At 45.4% G+C, this 19,842-nt stretch overlaps 1 protein-coding gene across 6 annotated transcripts in view; it reads right to left on the reverse strand.

The window, feature by feature from the left end:
• The window catches only part of AHDC1 (AT-hook DNA binding motif containing 1), a 269,420-nt gene extending 254,437 nt beyond the window's left edge, over positions 1–14,983 (reverse strand). For 3 of the 6 annotated variants that reach the window (XR_015750451.1, XR_015750450.1, XM_087970680.1), the window contains exon 1: positions 14,125–14,983. Coding sequence is in view for 1 of the 6 variants with exons in the window: in XM_087970680.1 (XP_087826806.1) it covers positions 14,125–14,320 (196 nt within the window). In the remaining 5 variants the exon portion in view is untranslated. Of the gene's footprint in view, positions 1–11,372; positions 11,464–13,141; positions 13,158–13,522; positions 13,586–14,124 lie in introns of those variants that run through there. The other 3 variants (XR_015750452.1, XM_087970683.1, XM_087970682.1) reach the window with 3 other exon arrangements.
• Between the last annotated feature and the right edge of the window lie 4,859 nt (positions 14,984–19,842).

Raw genomic sequence — 19,842 nt, forward strand, 5'->3', positions numbered from 1 at the left:
CCAAATTCTGGGAGTTGAAGTCCACCCATTTTGAAGTTGCCATGTTTGAGAAAAAAAACTGATATTAGCCACAATGCCCAAAACAGTCCACAACACTTCTTCAAAAGACAACAAGTAAGAGGAAAGATCTTACACAACTATTAAGCCCTGCTGTCTTCCAACATGGGTAAGTAAATCCCTAAGTACAGCATGTGTGTCTGCTCCAGCCAAGATACACAGGTTGGAGAAGATTAGCCTGCAAGCTGACTATCCAAAAAATGCCACATGGGGAAAAAAACAGGACAGGTGGCAGGCTTCTCAGCTACCATGGAAACATGTAAGTCTAACTCCTTACAATGGACTTGAAGCATTTATACCATCCCCTTATCTGCTGTCTGTGTCTTTTAGGAGGTGATGAAGAAAGAACTTGCAAGAAAATTTGCCTTTTATCGAAAGGGATACTGCAGTGAGGACTGAAACACTACTAGGAAAACAGTACCAGGATAGATAATAGAAGCTTCCAATGGAATGCACACCAACAAGTCTACGAAAGAAGATATGAGCGTTGGGAAGAGACTGTATAGTGCAGGGGTCTCCAACCTTGGCCACTTTAAGCCTGGAGGACTTCAACTCCCAGAATTCCCCAGCCAGCTGGCTGGGGAATTCTTGGAGTTGAAGTCCTCCAGGCTTAAAGTGGCCAAGGTTGGAGACCCTGGTATAGTGGTTCGTTTGTGTTTTGGGAACTCAGTGGCAGATCCCAAGTTCAACTATTTGTTTTTCTGGATACAGGTAGAGAGAGAGCCCCAAAATTTCCTTTCCTGAGCAAGGCAGTTGTTAAGTGAGTTTTACCCCACTTTGCGACCTTTCTTGCCACGGCTGTTAAGCAAATCGCTGAAGTTGTTAAGTGAATATGTGGTCACTAAGCAAATCTGGCTCCCCCCCACTTTGACTTTGCAAATGAGAAGCCAGCAGGGACGGTTACAAATGGTGATAGTATGACCCAGAGGTGATATTCAGCAGGTTCTGACCAGTTCTGGAGAACCAGTAGAGGAAATTTTGAGTAGTTCAGAGAACCAGCAAATCCCACCTCTGACTGGCCCCGCCCCCATCTATTCTCTGCCTCCCAAGCCCCAGTTGATTGGCTGGGTCTTCTTTGGTTGCCCTGCACAGAAGAACGGAGCTGGAAAGCAGGTTAGTGGGGTGGGGAGGGAATGGGGATTTTACAGTATCCAAAGTCACCAAACCGGTAATAACACCGGTTGAATCCCACCCCTGCACCCATTTCCATTAAAGTTTCCGCCACATACCTGGAGTCATGTTGACCCATCCACCCCTCCCAGAAATCCAATGACTTCTTCTCTCACTGTCTTCTCTTTTTTTTCTATCTCTCCCATAAATTAAACTCCATTTTTCCCGTGGGATCCTCTTTCCCCAACCTTCATCTTCCCCGTCATCAAACTCTGCTTAGCTTCTGATCTTCCTTCTGTGTATTTATTAAATTTATATGTTGCCCATCTTACTGTGGAGCAACTCGGCATGGCTTACAGCATCATAAAAACAAAAATATAAGAACACTAAAATATTTTTTAAAAACTTCTACCGAGCTATTTGGGCAAAAAGAAAGAAAGAAGGAAGGAAGGAAAGAATTACTTATTATTCTGTTTTGATGTCATATGTTCCAAGCTATGCAAGCTGACCAAGGAACCCAAATTTCCAAATCATGAAAGATCACGAAGATATTCCAAACTCACTTCTGGTTACCTTAACACCAGCTTTTCTTACTACATTGAAATACTAAAGCTGCAACTCTCTCCGTTCAGTGGCAGGAAAAATTTACAATTGGGTTCATATGTCACATTAAGGTAGGGTTTAATGATGCTTTATTGAAGAAGCCATCACTGCTTTTTGAATAAGCCCAGATTAAACCTGATTTGCCCAGCAAAAAAGCTCAAAACCATGGTTTACCAATGACAATGATTCAAGTCATCAAAAGTGCTAAAGCAAAAAAATCTCATTATTGGCACGATTGCAACGTGAATTTGGGCAGAGTTGTAAACCCAACTTTTGATGGCCACTAAAATGAGAAAGCTCTCAAGTCCCACCAGCTGCATCTACTCTTTCCTACCCAATAAACAATTCTGCTCAAGTGAAGTAAGTCCCATCCAACATCTCAAACTATTTTGTGATGTTCCTTCTGCATTTGAAGGGAATGGAAAGACGAGACAAGTGGAAAAATCCTTTCTTTCTTTGCTTACACTTCTGCTTTCAGTTTGTCGTGGCAAGCATCAAATGTTGCACTTGTGCAACCCACAGCTGAAGCGTTTATACATTCCCTCAGAAAATACTATTTTTATACATTCCACTGATTTGTAATATGATTTCTTTGGGTTTCAGTTTATAAAGTTCTGTATGATCCCACCCATCCTACTTTCATAGCCCTGGTTGATAGCAGTGCTTTTCAAACTTGATAACGGTAAGATGGGTGGACTTCAGCTCCCAGAATTCCCCAATCTGTAGGCTGGGAATTGAAGTCCATACATCCGAATGTTATCAAATTTTGGGAGAAAAAAACCCAATGGAAGACAGACTGAAATTCTTATGAGGATGGGCTCCAACATGAGTCCAAAAGTTCAGAAGACCTCTAAACCTCTGGCCCCCGGTGACCGACCCAGTTTGGATCCTGAGGTTCTTGTATCACAAGGGACTTCCAAGACCTTCCTTCATCCTTTCAACATGGCTATTGAAAATCAGCAGTATGACTTCCTACTATCCCGAACGCCATCACTCTGCTAAGCAAATAATTCCCTCAACACTATCCAACTATTTAATAAGTCTGCACTACTATTACTATTAACCTTCTCATCACTGCTTATCACCTATCTCCTCCCACTTGTGACTGTATGACTGTAACTGTGTCTCTTGTATCCTTCTGATTTATATTGACTGTTTCCTAGTATGATTTGATTGCTTATTTGTACCCTATGACTATTATTAAGTGTTGTATCTGATGATTCTTAGCTCCTGACGAATGTATCTTTTCTTTTATGTACACTGAGAGCATTTGCACCAAGACAAAATTCATTGTGTGTCCAATCACCCTTAGCCAATAAAAGAATTTTATTCTATTCTATTTTCAGAAGAGAAATATACAAAAACAGAATAATCAAAAAAGATTGAATCCTCTCCCCTCCATCATCACTACCCTGCCCACTGTGGCAACGTATTTTGTGGGTTTAGCTTGTGACATCTCAGAGAACGTAACCCAGCCAATAAACCATGGCTAAACCAACTGGTACTTATGTTTCTGCTAGGAAGTGAGATCTACCTGTTGCTGTTTAGTGCACCAAAGTGTCCATTTTTTCCCAATAATTTCTCCAAGGAGTCCCTTCTCCTCTCTTCCTTCTATAAATGCCTGATGTGTCCTATATGTCAGCCCTTGTGCTCTCTGGCTCCTTCTTCTGTCACGTCAGGGGATTAAAGCTTAATGCACACATGCAACGAAAACTACCAGTGTCCCCAAATTTCAGAACAGACCATTATGGAACAGACCGTGCCACTTCAGGCTCTGTGAGATCACATTCCCCCTCCCCCCACCTTCCTGGAGAAGCAAAAATAAACAGCAGGAAACAAAGTGTGATGATCTCTCTCTCTCTCTTTCTCTCTTGCTATGCTAGTCATTAAAAAAAGAAAGTTGCAGGGAGTTTTACCATAAGGAAATACCCAAATAAACTGCTCAGCAGTGGCGCCCTTTCCAGCCCTTATTTGATTACCTGCACAGACAATGCTCCACTCTTCCAGCCTCCAGATAATGGAGAGGTGTTATTTATTAGCTTCCTTGCATGCGTGTTTTAAGAAGTGCCTGGCTTTCTATTTTATTTTTTACTAAGGAAACACCCCAGAGGGATTTTAACTTCTTTTTTGGTTGTTGTTGTTTAACCCCACCTGTTGATCCCATCAAGAGTTCCCCTTGGGCAGCAATGTAACCAAACACCAGCTCCCACCTATCAACTAGTGGGTTACCACTGGGACTTTCTGACACAGTCAGTTGCCGTTCCCATGAGGAACAGGAATGACACTCCTGGCCCATGGAAGCTCTACCCTAGCCTACTCAACACGACTCCGGAATCCACCTGGATTTGCACCCTGCTTCTTTCCAGAGAAAGCAAGTATGTCTACCAGGGCATCAAATACCACAATGAGCAAACAGAAATCTCTCGAAGATGCTTAGCTTGAACAAGTCATCAGCGGTTTCCCAGAAGATCCTTGTCAGTTTGAGATGACAAGGAGCAGCTATCTTGAAAGACCCATTTCTATCTCAGTCCTAAACTCATTTGAAGGTCATATTAAAGCCACAATTTGCTAAACCTGTCTTTTGTTAACTAAGGTAGAACTGCCTGGATTCACACACTATCCTAAGCTATACATTATTGTTTGCAAAAAAACAAACGCTGAGTTTGCATGATAAACTAAGCGAAGTTGCACACTGTTGGGAGTTAAGGGTGCTGAAAAGTATCCAGGACAGGACAGGTTGCCCTTGACTTACAACCATTTGTTGAGGGACCCATTCAAAGTTACAACATTGCACTGGAAAAAAAAAGTGATTTATGACTGTTTTTCGCATTTATGACCATTGCAGCATCGCCATGGCCATGTGATCAACATTTGGGACACTTGGAAAACTGATTCATATTATGACCATTGTGGTGTCCCAGAGCCATGTGGGACCTTCTGATAGGCAAAGTCAGTGGGGAAGCAAGATTCACTTAACAACCACGTAACCATCTTAACAACGGCAGTCACTCACTTCACAATAGTGGCACGAAAGGTAGTAAAATAGGCAAAACTCACTTAAATAAATGTCTCGCTTATCAATGGAAAATGTGGGCTCAATTATGTCGTAAGTGGAAGACTACCGGTACTGTCCTCAGGGCAAGGATCCCATGTGACTTGAAATCTTCCGCTGAATTAAAAAACAAACAAACCAGAGACTGTAGCCAGGTGAGGACCTGCTGGCTGGAGAATTCTGGGAGTTGAAGTCCACAAGTCTTAAAATTGCCAAGTTTGGAGACCTCTGCATTAACCCAATGCTAAAGAAATCACATTCGGGCTTGATGCTATGTGCAAACCAGATGCTGTGTTTTCAGTCCCCCTAATCTGTCACCACTACTGTTTTTGTATATGATCCAGGAAAGCAAATACACTCTTCATGGTTCCCATAACCAGGGCCCAGTTTCCAGACACCATTGTACAATTCCATCATACAATTATGATGGAAGGAGGGATAGTTTGCAAAGATAGAAAAATACAGCGAGGCATAATTAATTTAATGAATGTTGATGTAAGCCAGATTTCCTTTATTTTTTTCCTTCTCCTACCTCTAATTTTTCTTGTTACTATTTCTTCCTTTTTTTTCATAACAGTTTGCCCCAAAAGGGAATAGTGTGATGAGTATGCATATCTATTAATGTTTTAATCTGGGGAAAATTTCTGCCACAAATAATCTTCGAGAGGTTGTAACTGTACAGATAGTCCTCAACTTACAGCAGTTCGTTCAGTGACGTTCGAAGTTACAACAACAGAATAAAAGTGACTTATGACCGTTTTCTGCATTTACCACCCTTGCAGTATCCCTGTGGTCACGTGATCAAGATTCAGATGCTTGGCAATTGACTCATATTTATGACGGATGGAATGCCCCGCAGTCATATGATCATCCTTTGCAACTTTCTGAAAGCAAAGTCAATGGAGGAGCCAGATTCTCTTAACAACTATTTTACTAACTTAACAACTGGAGTGATTCACTTAACAACGGTAAGAAAAAGGTCATAAAATGAGGCAAAACTCCCTTAACAACTGTCTCACTTAGCAACAGAAATGTTGGGTTCAACTGAGGTTATGAGGACACGAAGATCCAAAACGGGATGCTACCACAAATGACAGCGATGGAATTGGCTCACATCATCATCAACCTGCTTCCACCAGAGACTGCTACCAACACAAGCATCTTGCAAAGGAACCAAGAGAATTTTTGGAACAGTGCAAACTCAAGGAATACCTTTCTAGAGTTTAAGAGTGATTTATGGCTGCTTAATAGAGCACAGTTCTTCTACAGTCCAAATTCTTGAGCAAACTAATTTGATCCTCTCCATCAAGAGTTAAGTACTAACACATTCCACATTCCCTTGTTCCAGGCAAGGTGATAGCTGATTTCAGCAGAGAATGTGGAGAAGGAAAACTAGGTATAAGACAGAGAATTTAAAAATATTCAGAGAAGTTTACAACTAAAAACGCAGAATGGTTGAAATGGCTGATCTACAAGATTGTGCTAGTATAAATTCAAAAGACCCTACAAGGATTTTCTTGCTGTTAAAAGTTATAGTGCATTATTGTTCCGGTGCCTTCAGCTGCATTGGGACTTTAATTCCCATAATTCTCAATCAGCCTGATCATTAACTGGGGATTAAAGGAGCAGCTAAAAAGCAAGTTACCTGCAAATTTTGAAGACAAACCACAGTGTGCCCATCTGCTGGGAATTATGACAGTTCTACACCAAACAACTGGAGGATACTGAAGTGGAAATCTGGAAAGGAGACCTTAATTGTGGCCAGACTCCACGCGCATTCACTAAGTTGAACATTGTAATAGTATTGTTAACATTTCCTTAAAACATGTTACAGTTTTAGTCAACTTTGCAAATGTTGTTTTTCTTCTTGAATTTTGTTTACGGTGCCCTGACAACTGAAAAAGTCTAACTGGAAAGGCAGAAGAATAGAGTTAATCACGTAAACACAAAAACCATCAAGGACAAAATATCTAAAGAGCAAAAAAAGCACCCAATAAAAGCTCCAGAGAATAACAACAACAAAGTTCAGTATTCCAGGACAACATGAATGACTTCGCAAGCCTATTTAGACACTGTTCAACTCTACCCAAGTTCTCTCATCATATTAAATCATAACACAATCTTCCTGGATCTGACGCAGCATGTTGCACTATCCCAAGCAATCGAGTTTACTCAACAAACCACAATTAAGCTAATCATAACTTAGTGCAACGCTTGAACCCGGGGTCTGAAAATGCTTTCTCAGAAGGTGCAGTAGAGAGCTAATTCCTGTTGTCTGGCTGATAAGTCATCCAAATCTTTCAACAGCCCTTTTCTTCCAACAGGTTCTGACCATTTCTGTTGGAAACATCTTTGTAATTTCACATTAACAACAGTAACATCAGCACAAGGAAGGAAAACAAAGGAATACAGAGGAACAAACAGATGGCTATTTTGTGGCTATTTTGACGGGAAAGGGGATTGCCTCTTATGAAGATAAGTCCTACTCCACATAATAACACATCAATTAATCATACTGGGCTTACCTCTACAATGCAGTAACCCCCCATTCCTCTAAGAAGCCAATACAGATAGTCCTTGACTAACCATCATTTTTTTAGCTAATGTTTGAAGTTAAAATGGCACTGAAAAAGTTATTTATGATTGATTCTTGCAATTGTGACCATCACAGCATTCCCATAGTCACATGATCAGACTTGGGGTGTTTGGCAATCAGAATGTATTTACATTAGGTTGCACCATCCTGGCGTCACTTGATCGCTATTCCCAGCTGGCTTCCAACAAGAAGGTCAATGGAGGAAGCCAGATTTGCTTAACCACGACATGATTCACTTAACAACTGCGGTGGTTTTTTCTTAACCGCCGTGGCACAAAAAGAAGTCATAAAATTGACTTAACTTACGCTTTGCTTAAATTAGCAATGGAGAAATATGGCTGTCAGTTGAGGAGTGCCTGCATATAACTAACACACATGGCATAGCCTTTTGCTACACCAATCACTTCGTTCTGGGATCATCTTCCATCTTCTCTATAGCAGATGTAAAAGACTTGAGATCCCAAGTGCTATGGTGGATCCAAGGCAGCTTCTTCTGAAGGAGAGGTAAAGTCAAAGTAGCCATGACTGCAATCCATAAAGAGTCATAGAGCCCAAAGAATCCAGAAGCCTCCTTTGTAAAAAGAATCAGCAGAGTGGCTTCAAAGCTGCTGGGAAATGAAACGATGATAAGCAACCCATGCGTGCATGAGATGATATGACACAGACCACAATATACTTGGGGCTTTGTGTTCAAGACTAATGCTGGCAGCCGGTAAGAAGGCTACCCTTTATGTCACATGATTCTAGGCAGAGAGTGCATCAGATCAAAGGTTTTCGACGAAACCTCAATTTAAGTTGCACTTCCGAAATGTCACACATGCAAAGGATTGCTTCATCGTAACCCACCATCCATGGAAATTGTTTGAGCAGACAAAATATAAATATGCAACCCCGTGCATGCAGTGGAAATTTTCTTCCGCAAACTGCGTCCAAGGAAACAAAACAGCTCTTCTGCTATTATTGAATCCCATACTATGAAGCTTGCAACTCTGTAGATGCAGATTATGCAAAATAACCAAGACCACAAATAAGGACATCTCCAAATCCAGGAATATGCAAGGCATGTAAAGATATCAGCAAAGTTAACCATCTCTAGTGGTCATCCCACTTTGGACCTGTGAAACCCCTGACCAAGTCCAACCCAGCTGATTGACAGATGCTTCTGAACCATCAATGTGCATAACTTTCAGAAAACATTCAGTTTAACAATTCTATTTAACTTCAGCATTTTACTTATTGCACCAACATGAAGAACTTGAAAATAATTATAAGTATTTCCTTTCGCCAACTCTGTCGTCCCCAATACCTGGTTATCAATACATCATACGAAGATTTGCATTCAAGGAACAATCCTCAGGATTGGGGGGGGACAGAAGAGAAGAACATTGTGATACCAATGATCCTTTAATCCAAAACAATAATCCAGGCTGCGACCCTATTATATAAAAGTTTAAAAAAAAACATAGCTAAATTGTAGATCAGTGTTTCTCAACCTTAGCGGTTTTAAGAGTTATGGACTTCAAATTCCCCAGAGAGCATGGGTGGCTGGAGAATTCTGGGAGTTGAAGTCCATACCTCTTAAAATTGCTGAGGTTGACAAACACTGTTGTAGATTATGTGCCTCTAAAAGAGCATGTAGCTGTCTAGCTTCATCAGGGCTGGTAGTTTCAGAGACATGCTCTCACAAGAATGACCAAATCCAGAATTCCTTGCATAAGACAAGGGAGGAAAAGTTGGTAGGAGGGGAAAAACACCGCAAATAATAATCAAAGAGAGCGATCCCATAAACAATAGAGCCAATTGTTTTTGAGAATGTGCAGGCCCAAAACATAAGGACAAGCGTCTAAGGCAGCTATACAAACAGATCCATAAATGCTGCCTTATCTGGCTTTAAGTCTGTATAGGACCACACAGGCAGGATGGTATTATGCATGCAAAAAGAGGCTTGCATTACACACAAATGTACCTATAGTTGTACCTGGGCCGTGTATTTATATTACACTTCTGCTTACTTTTCTCAGCCAAACTTGGACAGCTGCCTCAAGCCATCCACACGGTGAAAAATGAACAGTTAGAGACCTATCCTGTGTGAAGCTCTTTTGCCCGTGGGTCTTCAAAATCACAGAGAACTTTCCCACCAAATCCTGGCCCACCCGGGTTAACAAGTGGCTGTGTGGACACTTCTCCACCCACCCCCCCGCCCCCCTTGTCCCAGCTACCAAATCATTTGAGTTGGTTCTGCTCTAATATTTTGCACCACACATCGGCCTTAACACCCCAACAGGGTTGCTCACGGTTAGACTCACTCCTTCTAAGTGTCCCATACAATCTCCTAGGGCTCCTGGGGTGTGCAACAGGTGACAACGAGCAAGCGAGCCTCGGAACGGCTCTGCCCTAGAATCAGATCGCCAGCTTCTGCCTTGCCATTTCATAAGTCAAGATGCCTCCGGCCAGATTGACACAGTCACCCATGCGCCCTCCTAGTTTAACGACATCGCAGCCTACGTGTCATTTGACCGATCAACAGGTGAACTGTGTGCTGAAGTTAAAAAGAGAATTGCAACTGAATGTTCCACAGGAAGCAGCCTCAAGCCCCCAGCGGGTTTACTCATCAGCAGCTGGAAGACAGGCCAGAAGTGTTTTTAGAATAAAATTCCCAAGGCATTTGGCACTTCTCATCCCCACTCCCCAGCCTTTCTACATTCCTTCCTAAAGCACGCAGGCAAGGCAACATGACCTCAGTGTCCTAGCCACACGGAGAGATTGTGCTTCTGATGAGACTGCAGGACCAACAAACCTCTCCCCCCCCCCACCTCCCCCCGGTACGAAGCAACTCCGCTTGGCACCCTTGTTCCCTGACCCCACCGCCCCCATAATCTGGACCTTCCTCTGGGATCCAAGGGAGGTCTCCAACCTTGGCAACTTTAAGACCTGTGGACTTCAACTCCCAGAGTTCCTCAGCCAGCAAAGCACAGGCCTTCAAGTTGCCAAGGTTGGAGACCCCCTCCAACTAGAGAGCCTCTGTTTTTACTTGGCTGATGTGCACTATTAATAGATGCTTACCATTCTCTCCCAGATCTTTCCTCAGCAGAAATAAACCACTCCCAGGTCCCCAAAGCCTCCCTCCGAGACAGGAAAGGCGAGGACTGCAGCCAGGCAGGCCCCTCCAGGCTGCCCATAACCTTCTCCACGTTTCCATCTGCTCAGCTTGCATCTGCCAGACACAAGATTCCTTGTGTCCCTTGTGTCCTTGATTCAGCCTGCCGCGCCCCCCCCACCACCACACCTCCCTCCTTCCCACAACTCCAGCAGGGGTCTTAAGCTGCAATCTGCAGCCACCACTAGGAAATCCTGCCACAGTTGGGAGAGGGAGGGAGTGGGGGGAGGGGGCCGCCTGCTCTCACCAACTCCTGCGGTGTGTAAGTGGCCGGGCTAGCCCACTGCATCAGGCTGGGCAAGAGCATTCTGTCCTGGGGTGCGCACCATTGTTGAAAGGAGAAAAAACCGTTTCTGGGCACAAGATAGCCTGGTGATTGAAAAAAATAAAAATAAAAAGCCTTTTGAGGAACAGCCTGGCACACAAGCCACAGGGGCACCTAAGGGAGAACCTAACCTAAACCTTTCACTTCCTTCAGCCTGCCCAGGTGCAAGCACACAGCTCAGTGCACTTCAAAAGCTTCCCGATATACTAGTTCAGTCTCTCCCAGCAGCCCGTCTGATAGGAGCTGCTACCTGAGATCCTTGTAACGGGAGATGCCCAGCACCGCAGCTAAGGCCCTTAAAACATGTGCTCTGCCAAGAGTTATAGCCCCTCCTCCCCAGGAGATGTTTCTGGGCATACCCTGTGAGGAGAGACTCATATAAAGCAAACGGCATATCGATATTAAACCCAGTGTTACATCAGATTCCCTTTACACAGACACACACACAAATCCTCGAGAATCTAGCTCTTACCTTCTGGTTCCCATCTTCTGGAAAGAATGCTCTATGGTCCATTCACAAGCCCAGCCAAAGGGGAGTTTCCAAGATTCAGGAGCCAAGCCTTCTTGCTGGCTCTCTTCCCCCACCCTCTCTCTCTCTCTCTCTCTCTCCCCTCACTGAAACTTTTCCTGCGCAAAACTGTGTCAACAGATCTTGACAAAGAAAAGCTCAGAGGTTTAAGGCAAGTAGCACCCAGAGCACCTCCCCAGCCAAAGTGTTCCTGCTAATTTATTCCTGTATGAGTCTGTAATGTTTGGATTCCTCTTCCTCTTGTCGGCTTATCAAACCAGATCAGGAGCCAGGGGGGTGTTTGGGGGCAGGGGGAGAGACATCCCAAGAAGGAGCATTGGAGAGTGTTTTGTTTTTTTTAAATGCATCTAGCATTTCAAAAAGGGGCTCCACGCGGCAGCAGCCTAAGACATTTTGTGCCATCACTAAGACGGGACCAATCAAGGTTGCCACCCTATGTCTACTTCGCTAGGGGCAAGTAAGGTTGAGGTCAGATAACACCAGAGGGTCAACGTGCCCAACGAGATAGCTTTAAAACGGAGCAGAAGCTTCCTTAAGGCAAACACCGCTTGGCAGGAATGAGAAAGTCACCTGTTCTTCCCCTCTTCTATACATAAACTGCCCTGCGAGGTGATCGTTCCTCTTACAACTCAAACATCACACCGTGTTTTTTAGGGGAGCCAACCAAAAAGTGCGCAGAAGGGGACTGACTTCGGCTGCTACCTGGAGCATCATCCTGACTGGCAAGTAAGGCCCACTGGAAACACGATCCAGCTTGTCCTTGAGTAACCAAACCCAATTTCTTGACTCGCCAAGAGACTTTTAGACACACAGTTTGTCTGGAAAGGCATGGGGGAGAGGGGGCAATCTGGTGCCACCCTCCACTGGTTTTCATAATACAAAACTCCAGGCGTCCCACCTTCTAAGGCAGGGGTCTCCAACCTTGGCGACTTTAAGCCTGGTGGACTTCAACTCCAGATTCCCCAGCCAGCAAAGCTGGCTGGGGAATTCTGGGAGTTGAAGTCCACCAGGCTTAAAGTCGCCAAGGTTGGAGACCCTGTTCTAAGAGATAAAAACGCCTGGGTAGTGTCACTCAACACTTTTTCCAGAAAGGAGGGGAGAGAGAGAAATTCCAGGGGTGTCTCCTCTTGCCACCTCTCTTCATTGGCCTGGGGGGCTGTCATGCCATAGTCTCCCCCACCTCTCCGTTCACCTCCCATTCTCAGCTTGCCAACAGACACCCCCCGCGCCGCTTCTTCCCAGGACCACAGACCTGTTTTGCAAGCTCCGCTGCTACTACTGCTGCTGCTCGCTTCTCCGGCCGCTCGTTTGCAAAGGCGGCTACCTCGAGAGCCCTTTCCTTCCCTCCTCCTCCCTCCTCCTCCCTCCTCTCTTTCTCAAGCCACATTCACAATGCCTTGGGGAGGGGAGGGGGGGGTGGCTGAGAGGAAACTCTATAGAGAAGAGTTCACCCCTTTCCCAAGGAAGGTTCTGCAGGGCGCTTCCGTTCCTAATCGCGCCTCCCCTGCTAGCCTCACATGCTGAAATAATAAAGGTTTGTTTGCCTGCGAAAAAGCCCGCCTGAGCTCGCTTCTCCCCCCCGCAACCCCGTCCCCCTGCCGCAACTCCTTCCCCTTTCAAAGCAGCGCCTCCTCCTCCTCCTCCTCCCCCCTCCGCCTCTCAACTCTGTACTCCCCACCACCACCAACCCCCCGGTAAACAGATCCGCTTACTCCGAGGCTTCTCCAGCGCGCGCGCGCGCACACACTCACACTCACTCACTCAGAGATACACGCGCGCGCCCAGCGCCCTTCGGCTCGCGCGTCCCCGACCTGCATGTGCGAAGTCAGATTAATGTTTACACCTAAAGCGATTTCAGGAGCAATTTTAAGAAGCGGCAGCGCCAAGGGGACCGCGGGGGAGAGAGAGAGGGAGGGAGGGAGGGAAGGAAGGGAAGAAAGTGACGGCTGACAATCCGCATCTTGCAAAAAAAAAAAAAAGGGGGTGGTGGTGGTGGTGGTGAATAACTGAAGAGGAGAAAGAGAGAAAGGCAAGAAATAAAAAGAAATTATCACCTTTTTTTTTTCTTTGCGCGCGCGCTTCAACTGTCTTACCTCCAGCTGCCAAGGCTTTGCTTACACTGGTCGAGACAAAAGGCTGGTTCATACGGATTAGTTGTTGGGGTTTTTCTTTTCTTTCTTTCTTTTTTTTTGGGGTGTGTGTGTGTAAAAAAAAAACTAAAATAAAAACCAAGCATTCGCGTCTTTCTCTCCACCCACCACCATCCCTCTTTCCGAATCCCGCTGCTACTTCGCTGCCCACACGCAACCCTCCGAGCTGAGGAGGAGGAGGAAGAGGAGGGGGTGGACTTCTGCTTGCCTCCCCCCCCCCCAAACCTCCCTCCCCCCCCTTCCCGAAACGGTTAGAGAGGAGAGGAGTGCAGAAGGACCCGGAGGGAGAGGAAGGGGGGCGAGGCACAGAGAAACTCGGGTGGGAAAAAGAAATTGGGTAGCCACATCCGACGTCCTGGGGTCGCGGAGGAAGGGGAACCCAGAAAAGAAACGGGGGGAGAGCTTGGCACGAGCCAAATAACCCCCCCTCCCTCCCTTCTGGAAAGATTTGGGGGGGAGGGGGGAGGCAGGTAGGGGGTTGGGGAAAGGAAGAGGGCGGCGCGGGCTAGCTGGCTGGCGAGGGGGCAGCCCGCCGAGTTACTCACCAGCCTGCTGCTGCTGCTGCTGTTGCTGTTCCTGCTGCTGCTGCTGCTGCTGCTGCCCACCGATCCCTTCGGCGGCGGTGGCGGCTGCCTTTCGGGAGAGACTTTTTTCTTCCAGGGGATCAGGAGACTCCTGGCTGCCGGGGAGACTGCCCGACCCTTCGGCGCCACTGCCAACCTTCAGCGACAGCATATTCATCGCCTGCGCGATCACATTATCCTCACGCAACTCCGCTGCTGGACACGGTCCCCTTTTTTCGCCGCTCGCCGCCGCCGCCTCTTTTCCCTCGCCTCCTTTTTTCTTTCGCTGGCGCTCTGGCTTTCTTCCTTTTTTCTTTTGCCTCCTTCCTTCCTTTCCCTTCCCTCCCTTTCCCCCAACACCACCGCACACAAAAGACGGGAGCCAGGAAGGAGGGGTGGGTAGGAAAATATGCAAGGCGGCGAGAATTGGCTTCCCAGCGCTCGCTCGCTCGCTCGCTCGCCGCCCCCCGCGCCTCTGTCTCTCGCGCCGCGGCTGGAAAAGGAAATGAAGAAGAAGAAGAAGAAGCGGGCGGGGGTTGGAGAGGAAAAGCAGACCCTTGGCTCGCGCTGCCGCCGCTCAGCTGCTGCTGCTGTGCTGGGCTGGGGGATTTTGCTCCTCCGCCCCGCTGGTCGCCCGCCGCCGCCGCCGCCGCCGCCTCCTTCTTCTTCCCACCGCCGCTTTGGCTGGCTGGCTGGCTGGCTGGCTGGCTGGCTGGCTCGCTCCTGCCTTGCGCCTCTCGCTTGCCGGGCTCGGAGAAAAGGCTGGCCGGGGAGCTTCCTCGCAGCCGCTGCTGCCGCCTTGGCTGCCTCAGACGCTCTCGGCTTACCTTCGCTTGTCAGCAGCCCGAGCAGCATCCGGAACCCCAGGGAGAGACCCGCAAAGCATCTTGGGGATGTAGTATTTCCTTTCTTTTTCTTTTTTTTTTTTTTCTTTTTCGGCGAGGAGGTGGGGAGGGGAGGAGAGGAGGAAAGGAGACCGAGCCGACTTTCGGGGCTGGACGGGCGAAGGGAGATATTGGGGGGGGGGGGGGTTGCGGGTGCGCTAATTGGCGAAACCAGCCAACTGGGCGAGGCGGCGGTAGAAGCGCTTTGGATGCGATGCTTCCCGTCCTCCGGAGTGCGCGGTCGGGAAGCTCCATGGTGGTTCCGGGTTCGCAAGTGGCCGTGTGATGTTGTCACCCTGATTTGGGGAGGGGTGTCCCAAACTTGGCAACTTTTGAAGACTTGTGGACTTCAATTCCCAGAATTCTATGCTGGCTGGAGAATTCTGGGAGTTGAAGTCCACAAGTCTTAAAGTTGCCAAGTTTGGAGACCTCTGCCCTAATTGTTTTTGTTTTTTGTTTTAAAAAAGAGGGACAGAGAAAGAGAAGCTATAGGATCTCGGGGATCCTTGCGAGGTGCAGAAGGCAAACTTAGCTGGAGGTAACTGGGGGGAGGGAAGGTTGCCCCCTCCTCCCAGCGTTATGGGCCAAATCTTTTCCAGGGTTCGGTTTTAAAGAAATGCTTAGCTGCAACTCCCCCCCCCACACACACACACATACACACACCCTTTCTCTCCTGTCTTGTTCTCTTTCTTTAAACTTTCGGCCCCTCGGAGTTAGGGGCTCTGTGTGTGTGTTTAAAGATACGAGCCTCCCCTGAGATACCCAGCCCCTCACAGAATACTTCGCGGGGAGGGGGGGGTGCTTGCTGATCTCGGGGAAGCTTCCTAAAAGAAAAAAAAGGAAAAAAATAAATACTATAGAAGAGAAAAATGCCTCGTCTATAAATAAGACGCTACTGTTTATGTGTGAGCAGTGCCCTCTAATGGTGGGAACCGGGACTGCTCCGCTTCGGGGGAAATCTCCGAGCCTTGAACCCTCGACTTGTTCTGTCGTTCCGCAAGGAGTAGATCTCTCCCATCCAGGACAAGGGCGCGGATGGTGGCCTGGGGCAGGGATGACATCAAGCAATCCAAAAGCTGTGAGCTCAGCCTACTCTTAACCTCAGCTCAGCGGTCCTCGCAGGGAGCTTGTAATCTTCTCTAAACCAACCTTGGCAACTTGTGGAATTCTGGGAGTTGAAGTCCAGAAGTCTTAAAGTTGCCAAGGTTGGAGACCCCTGTTCTAAACAAACAGCAGGACACATCTGACCAGAGCTGTTAACAGGACGGGTGAGCAGCCCAGAAAGTGCATCCAGATTCCTTACTATATCCCATCCGCACCAGAGCCACCCAGGATCCTACTGGAAAATGTGAAGGCCAAGGTCAAAATAACAGCTGTGCAGCTTCCCTGTTTTTCTCTGTCAAAGGTAAAGGTCCCCCACCCCCACCCCGCACATACATGCTAGTCATTTCTGGCTCTAGGGGACAGTGCTCATCTCCGTTTCAAAGCCAAAGAGCCAGCGCTGTCCGAAAATGTCTCCGTGGTCATGTGGCCGGCATGACTAAACGCCAAAGGCGCACAGAACACTGTTACCTTCCCACCAAAGGGGTCCCTATTTTTCTACTTGCATTTTTATATGCTTTTGAACTGCTAGGTTGGCAGAAGCTGGGACAAGTAACAGGACAAGTAACTCTGTTATGGGGTGCTAGGGATTCGAACTGCCAAGCTGTTGATCTTTCTGGTCGACAAGCTCAGCGTCTTAGCCACTGCATCCCTTTTTCCCCTGTATAGAACTAAGCAAATAAGATAGGAAAAAAGTCCCCTTCCAAATCAATGGTCACCCAACCAACACTTCAGGAACATGCTTAAAAACAGAGGAAATCTAACGTGAAAAATAAGTTTATGTTCATCTTCAGAAGGGATGTAAACTGCTTTCCTTTTGGGAGTTCCCGTCTGCTACCAGTAACATGATTTCTGCCAAATGGGAAATATCTAGTGGTCAAAATGTCCACACTTTCATTAAATGGGCACCCATACATCACTACATACCCGGTTATTCATTTTCAGTATCTATCATTCAATCATTGATCCATACATCATTTTATCACATGTGTTCTCTAACCCAGCAATTGTATAATAAATCTTTCTCATATTTTAGGTATCTTGGTAACTCTCTGAACAGCAAAAAGCTGCTTTGCACCCCCAACTCATAGCCTGCACTGAACTTCCCAAATTTTGCTTTTGGTCAACTTCTGTACTTTTTCAACCAGAACCCTGCTAAACAAGTTCCAAGGAACATTTAAGAGACATGTGGTTTTTACACTCTTGTTACCTGTTTTTTTGTTGTTATAGATTTGTATTCTTCTAGTTACCAGATATAGTCTTCACACACACACACATTACACAAGATTCACAACCGTTTCATAATCAAACCACATCCACATTTTAACATTTCTTCAATTAACACCATCTAATCTTACTGTTTTTCAGTATTTTCTCTACACTCATTACTTCTTCATCAGCAATTTTTTGTTGGATGCTAATATTTGTAGAAGTATGGAGTTGGAAGAGTCCTTAGAAGTCATCTAGTCCAACCCCTGCTCAAGCAGGAAATGCTATACGATTTTTTGGGGGGGAGGAGAGATTGTCCAATCTCTTTTTTAAAATCTCCAATATTGGGGTAGCCACAACATTGTTTCAAAAAATGTTTCAATTTCACTCTTCAAAAGATTACTATCACTCCTCTAAAATATTCTTCCAGTATTCCCTGACTTAGATTTCCTTCCAAATAATACAATTGCTTTGATTCTTAATGCCCTTCTACAGGAAGTTCTTTGTTTAGTTTTGTTCACCCTGTTCCAAGGCCATTTTTAAAATTTCCATCAAAACCACTCTATACTTTCTTGACTCTTTTAATGGTATAGGGTTTGCTGCCTGAGCAAGGGGCTGGACTAGAAGACCTCCAAGGTCCCTTCCAAATCTGTTATTATGTTAATCTATTAATCTTATTTGTTTTGTATCCTTGACTATATAGTTAGCAAGTGTCCCTTTCTCTCTCTGTACAGATAGTATATTGTATTTCTTTCTTATTCCCATTTTTACAGCAATTTTCTACATATACTTCCCTCATCCACAGCTTCTTTCACTTCATCATTTCATACTCATTTCATACTGTTTCAAGCAGAGTAATCTCAATTTCCCACTGATTCTGTTTGAGAGATGAATCCACTGTCTTCCCTCTTTTTTTATACATTGCAGCCATTTTGTTTTCAGTCTAAATGTTTTCACTTGTTCCTTCTCTTCTGTGTCACTTTTCTCTCCCAAACGCACTCTTAGTTGTACCAGAAAATGGCAGAAGAGAAATAAAAGAAAGCTAAAAATGCTGAAGCCAAAAAAGAAAAAATATGCCAAGAAATAGCTTCCTATCTTCTTTACAGGTTGTGTTTCTCAAAACTCCAAAAGCCTTTTATTTCTCAGTCATAACCACTCTTTCATCCAAACTGAGCAGCAAGTTACAAAATACAATTTCCAGTCAGGTAAACCCAATGCTCCTTTTTCCTTTACATCTTGTAACACCTTATATTTCCCTCATGTTTTTTTTTTCCTTTGCCACACAAATTTAGAGATATCCTTCTGCCACTGTTTAAATGGTGCATCAATTGTCAAAACAGGTATTGATGAAACAAAAACAACATTCTAGGCAAGGCTTTCATTTTAGTCACAGAAATTCTTGCAACAATGACAGTTGTAGTTTCTCCCATCTTTAATGTATCTTTGTTAACTTCATTCCACGTCTTATCACAGTTATTTTGAAATACCATAGATTTCATATTTGTCCTGGTGATACCCAAATATTTTATTTTCTTCTCAATCTAAAAACCTTTTTTGTTCATCAGTTCTTTGAACGTCTGCGTTCACGTTTTTGTTAATGTCTTTGTTTTCTGTTTGATAATCTTAAAGCCTGCTAATCTATCAAATACTTTTCATTTGCCCAGTTTCAATTCCTTTTAAAATATTTTCCAGAAACAATACCATGTTGTGTTTCAGGCAGACTGCAATATTGTTTTTGTTTATCTGAGGTAAAAAAAGATCCAAGGCTTCTGTCAGCCCTTTGAGGTAGGCCAGGTCAAGAAACAGACACCTCATGAACTATAGTATTCAGCAGGTTCTGACCAGTTCTGGAGAACCAGTAGCGGAAATTTTGAGTAGTTTGGAGAACCGGGAAATCCCATCTCTGACTGGCCCTGCCCCCCATCTATTCTCTGCCTCCCGAGTCCCAGCTGATTGGCTGGTCTTTGGTTGCCCTGCACAGGAGAACAGAGCTGGAAAGCAGGTTAGTGGGGTGAGAGGAATGGAGATTTTACAGTATCCTTCCCTTGCCGCACCGACCAAGCCACACCACACCACACCCACCAAGCCACGCCCACAGAACCGGTAGTAAAAAATTTTGAATCCCACCACTGCATCACACCACTAAAAATCATGGTCATGTAACTGCAGGAGGCTAACAGTTGCCAAGTGCCAAAAATGTAATTACGTGATTGGGGGAGGGGCAGCCTTCAGAATTTTGTAAGTGGGTTATAACTAGCTCTAGGGAGGTCCATTGTAATTTTGAACAGTTGCTAAGTGATAGTCATTAAGTGAGGACCGCCTGTATTGTTGTTAAAAAGATAAATAACAGAATCTTTTAAAGCCTAACAGATTCTCCCTCTCTCTTCTTATAACAAAGAGAATCAATATGGGGTAATCTTGAGTTTCTTCCTCATTCCTTCCTCCATTTCGGGGTTAATCTGAAATGACATCAGTGAACCTTAAATCTCAGTTTAAAGAGTAGTAC

The sequence above is a fragment of the Notechis scutatus genome, chromosome 8 (genome assembly GCF_049901735.1).
Source record: "Notechis scutatus isolate UNSWTSFEM ecotype Mainland chromosome 8, rNotScu1.2, whole genome shotgun sequence".
In the NCBI taxonomy this organism is placed as follows: domain Eukaryota; kingdom Metazoa; phylum Chordata; class Lepidosauria; order Squamata; family Elapidae; genus Notechis; species Notechis scutatus.